General features: G+C 40.8%; 1 protein-coding gene across 4 annotated transcripts; it reads left to right on the top strand.

Moving 5' to 3' along the window:
* Window positions 1-622: 622 nt before the first annotated feature.
* Window positions 623-5,208, top strand: LOC123137714 (mitochondrial aspartate-glutamate transporter AGC1). 4 transcript variants are annotated; one of them, XR_006468467.1, is made up of 8 exons: window positions 623-1,863; window positions 1,990-2,108; window positions 2,205-2,329; window positions 2,697-2,796; window positions 2,899-2,976; window positions 3,217-3,278; window positions 4,578-4,663; window positions 4,782-5,208. XR_006468467.1 is itself a non-coding variant. In XM_044557551.1 (8 exons), exons 1-8 carry the CDS (start codon window positions 711-713, stop codon window positions 4,897-4,899), a joined length of 1,863 nt encoding a protein of 620 aa, XP_044413486.1. In that variant the 5' UTR covers window positions 623-710; the 3' UTR covers window positions 4,900-5,208. The 4 variants fall into 4 exon arrangements, 2 of the variants coding, with proteins under 2 accessions (XP_044413486.1, XP_044413487.1); XM_044557551.1 differs by having other exon boundaries at window positions 3,195-3,278; XR_006468468.1 differs by lacking the exon at window positions 2,899-2,976 and having other exon boundaries at window positions 624-1,863.
* The last annotated feature ends 227 nt before the right edge of the window (window positions 5,209-5,435 follow it).

Here is a 5,435-nt window from a genome sequence, read left to right on the forward strand (position 1 = left end):
CGTTCGCCTGGGTCGAATCGGGTGCCGGTGTCCGCGCGCACGAGGTGTTCGACGAAACGTCTGTTAGGACCAGAGATTATAGCTTGCGAGTTAAAGATTCGTAGTCTGTTCTATGACATGTCTCGCGGAATGGAGTACTTTGGGGTTGGAGCATGGCAATTACCGCTCATGTTGTTGTCTCAAATTCGCAGCGGGTACAAGGCATAGAGGTGTCGGTCGGATTTAGCTTCACTTATACCACAGTCCGGTTGCTGATCGTTCGCTCCTGAAGTGAGAACTGCAATGCGATGCGATGCTCTTTGGGCTTAGTTACTATTGTTACTTTGTTAGTACCTACCTCAAAGCAGTGGCGGAGCGTGAATCAGATATTAGAGGGGGCCAACTGAGTGTATATGACATAGAAAAGGCTAGGGTGATCAGAGACGCCAGAGTATTAGTAGAGCAATTAGCAGATAAATAAGAGTATTTGGCAAATTTTCCTCTTGGAAGGGGGGGCCAAGGCCCGGAATTGTCCCCATGACGCTCCGCCACTGCCTCAAAGGTCTAGTCAGATGATCTTCATGAAACATACGCTTTGCTTAGTACAATATGAGAGCTGTTTCGCTATGCTGATTTTGCGTTTTCCGCTTCCTGCCTCTTGCAGATCCCAGTCAGATGATTAGTTGACTTCTTCATGAACGAACGGCTACCTTGCTGCATGCTTGTCAGAGATGAGCTCAAATCGTAGATCTTCAAAAGCTCGAAAATCAACAACTAATTACTACCGGCTTCCATTTGATAAGCACCGATTATTTGATCCAGATGCATTTCTTTCAAAGGATCGTTGTGCCAATCAATCACAAAGTACTCAATCAGGCAGCAGACATACTGATAAACTTTTCACTACTCCTCAGTTAGTATCCGCATTGACAGGGATCTGGAATCTTGTTGGACACCCAGAATCTTCTGGCACAACAGATCAAAGATCTGTGAGCGAGGAGATTTTGCACAAGGAAGACCCTGTGTGCTTTACTAGGGACCGAGAAGGACACACATTGACATCTTGCACCGAAAGCTCAACTGGCCTCAACTCTCAAACCTGTTTATCAACACCAAAATCAATCCATGAAGATCTTAGATTGGTGAAGAAGATGTTAATGCTCCGATCATGCAGCAACATGATTGGTGCTTCTGCCACATGGAGACATATGCATCTTACCAGTAAACTTGGGAACATGCATTATCAAAATATATACCCCATGCAAACCAAAAAGCTAGGAGCTTGTGCTACTTCCAGCAGTATGGACATCAAGGAGGACGACTGCTTCGGAAGGGGTGATAACTGTTGCAGTCAAACAGGAGACATGCCAGCTGAACAATGCACGAGCTCAAGTGAGGAGGATAATATCATGTATGCCTGTGAAAATTCTCTACATTATGATAAATTAAATGCAGAGGTTTCTAGAGAATATTCCAATATGTCTGCTTGCTCATCAGAGCAGGTTTGCAAAGAGGCAGGGATAATGCTGGAAAAACAGATTTCCAGCACATGCGAACATATTCGGCCTGAAGGGTTGACATGCACATCTTGTGTGGTTGGTGATGCTATTGTTAATCCACCAAATGTACACCAATATACCTACAGGGAAGATATATCTCAGCAGGATTTTGTAGACAAGCGTTCGTCTGAGTTTGAATCATCCTTGGGGCATCGATTTCATGGTGCTGTTGGTGCGAACAAGCATGCTGCTGCAGGAGCAATAGCTGGGACAGTTGTCAGCATCTCTCTGCATCCAGTTGATACGGTGAAAACCATTATTCAAGCTAACAGTTCTGGACAAAGCTCATTCTACCACATACTAAGACGCACCCTTGTTGAGAGAGGTAATATTTTGGGTGTATTTACACACACTGAGACACTATCAATAAGTTTATCGTATTTCCATGTCCTTTTCCCTATTGTCAAACATTAACTAGAATTTTTCATGCTTGGCAAATATTTCTCTACAGGTGTCTTAGGACTTTATGGAGGGCTTGCTAGCAAAATTGCTTGTTCTGCACCAATTTCAGCTATTTATACCTTAACTTACGAAATAGTAAAGGGATCACTTCTTCCTACTTTGCCGAAGGTGATTTCATTTTTATTTTGCAATTGAGATCCAACTAATGTAACATTCGTACTCACTTTAATCTTATACTATGTTATTACATTGACATCTCTTCAGGACTACCATTCCATTGCTCATTGTGCTGCGGGTGGTTGTTCTAGTATTGCAACATCCTTTATTTTTACACCAAGTGAATGCATAAAACAACAGATGCAAGTCGGTTCGCAGTATCAGAATTGCTGGTATTTAATTTCCATGCCTCTCCTTGGGTTATTCATATGTTTTCTTTCTTTATTTAGAAGCTTTTTTTTGCTGATAAATAAGGACATGACAAAAACATACTCCCTCTGTCCCAAAATAAGTGTCGCTGATTTAGTACAACTTTGTACTAAGTTGTACTAAATCGTACAAAGTTTAGTCAGTGACACTTATTTTACAGAGGGAGTATTAATTTGTCAGCCCTAGTCCTGCATCCTGACAATAACCTGCTATTTATATTAAAAAATGACAACAACCTGCCTCCACGTTGCTTGTTGAATTTATTTGGCAACATTGCCTGCAGTTCACCATACTCTTCTTCACGTTCTAATAAGAGTTTCATGCCATCAGGAAGGCTTTAGTTGGATGTCTTCAAAGGGGTGGCATTGCTTCGTTATATGCTGGATGGGGGGCTGTTCTTTGCAGAAATATTCCACATTCTATAGTAAAGGTATCTTTACGAACAATTACAATTTACTCCCTAGTCCCAAATTTTAATTCTACATCTGCTTTGCTGTTTTTTTTTGGTGGTCACTTATTTTGGAATTTCCAGTTTTATGCCTACGAGAGTCTGAAGCAGTTTCTGTTGAATGCATCACCTGCTAATGCTAAACTCAATTCTGGCCAGACGGTTAATTCCTGAACCTCAACTTGTTAAACCATCTTATTTATGTGTTTCATTATTCAATACTGAACCTGTACTGTTTGGCCTGTTCCCATCACTAAATTCACTTTTCCAATGATGCCACTTACCTTAGATATAAATGTTAATACTTCAGGTCGAGCATAATTCTACTACACATTCCGAATTTTAGTGTGGTAAACTCCCTTTTTTTCTTTGCATTGCAGCTCATTTGTGGAGGTTTTGCAGGATCAACTGCTGCTCTGTTTACAAATCCATTCGATGTTGTGAAGACACGAGTACAGTTACAGGTGCAACACATGCTTATGCCACAAATTTGGTGAACCATTTTACTCAAGAAAAAACATGCTCATGCCACACCCCAGTTTGCATATATCAGCACAAGTAACTTACAGTTAAAGTTTAGTCTATTTTGATTGGTTATTTAATGGAGAAGCTCACGTCACTACATCGAACTCCTGCATAAAGTGCACTTTTCAACCCTGAACCCTAAAAGCATCTCTAATTGCAATCTCAAACTGTCGAAACAGTATTCCATAATGACGTCGATGCCATTGTTTTGACTATATGACACCTAAAATTCCATTATGAGCAGATAATTCTGCAGTGAGTTGGCACTTACTATGAGATATAGAAGCATTACCTAGAGTTCATGGCTCACTAAATGCCTTGAGGGCCAAGTCGTTTCTTGAAGGGGAAGGGAGTGCCTAGATCTGAGAATCAAAATTAGGTTTGTTCAGATTGTTTCTATTTGTACTTCCTCCGTTCCTAAATATAAGTCTTTTTAGAGATTCTAATGCGGTCTACATATGGAGCAAAATGAGTGAATCTACACTCTACAATATGTCTATATACATCCGTATGCAGTCCTTATTGAAATCTCTAAAAAGACTGTTTAAGAACAGAGGGAGTATTTTGGAGTAGGGAAGAAGGTTCTGACTAGCTAGGACCCATAACCAAGTTCCAAACAGACCAATCTTGTTAGGAGGTACTGCCCAAGGAAAAGAAAATGTGACTTCTGGATCAGGAATAATAAAAAATAAGAACCTGATAAAATTGTATACCGAAATGACTTCTGGCATTACCAGTGGGATCCAAACCACATTTTCGTTGGCTGACTCCAGTTTTCCTTGTCACTCTATGAACAACCGCACACTATGACAAACAAATAATCAAGAACAAACTTCATCATTTGGATAACAAATTTACAGCAATTCTGTTATAAATGGATGAAAATTGTCACAAATGGATCAAAAACCAGAGTTGATACATGTCAGCGAGGTTGTGGCGACGTGGCAGCCACGACACCAAATACCATTTGCAAAACCACCAGAGGGCAGAGAAAAGTGGACTGTTTCATTAGTTTGAGGTTGTATTCCAATGATTTTAGAGTTCAAGACTGAAAATAAGCCTTTTCCAGAGTCCCAAGGTCAAAAAACGGAAACTGGACCTTTTTTATGTTTCATTATAATGCTTAGATCTTTTGTTTTTTCCTATCACTTCTGATGGCTTGTTTACCTTCAATTCTTCAAATCAAGTGAACTAATAGTTGCTGCAGGACTAATTCTGAATTGATTCATGTTCATTAGGCACTCAACCCTGTTAGAAAGTATGAAGGGGTTCTTCATGCCCTTACGCACATTTTTGAGCAAGAAGGGTTGCGAGGTCTTTACAGGTACAATCATTTATACACGATACTACAGACTTACAATGTTACTGGACGCAAATTCGTGCTCCTCCACGTCATTCTTACTGCAAGCATGCAAATTATCGCTCAACATCTTTGTTTCCAGGGGTTTAAGTCCAAGGCTGCTCATGTATGTATCCCAAGGGGCGCTGTTTTTTACATCCTATGAGTTTCTCAAAACAATTATGTTTCCTGAACAAGAGCTTCAGGCAAACAACGTTTGATCGTAGAAGCTTAGAAGGGAAGGGCTCGTTGCAGCCCCGGTGGAATTTCTAGATCGATACCATGAGCTAAGTAATGAGTTGTTGTATTGTGGTTACAAACCATCCTTCAGAGGTCTTGTAACAAACCAGTGTACATCATTTTTGGATGCATAGGCATTAGACAACCACACCTGGTATTAACCTTTTTCTGGTAGATATAGAAACACAACATGTAGGCAAGAGGAATTTTGTATCATGAGCAAACTTGAGATGTGGATTTCCTTGCGGGAGGACATGTGAATATGAGTGTATCCTGGTTTTGTGTTCTTACATGGGAAAAAGGTGTCACTGAATTGTTAACGCTAATACTTCATGTGTGCTGGGAGGGTGTCAGGACCCCGACTCGTTGTCACATCGATCTAGCTTGTAACACCTCATATCACTTTGCGGCCTCACGCACGGTATTTCCACGGGTGTCGTCTTACCTTTGCCCGGGACCGTTTGCGTCTTTTGGCTCACGTGTATGATAGTGTCGCTAGCATCCATATGATAAGGAG

Source organism: Triticum aestivum, chromosome 6B, assembly GCF_018294505.1.
Source record: "Triticum aestivum cultivar Chinese Spring chromosome 6B, IWGSC CS RefSeq v2.1, whole genome shotgun sequence".
Lineage (NCBI taxonomy): Eukaryota > Viridiplantae > Streptophyta > Magnoliopsida > Poales > Poaceae > Triticum > Triticum aestivum.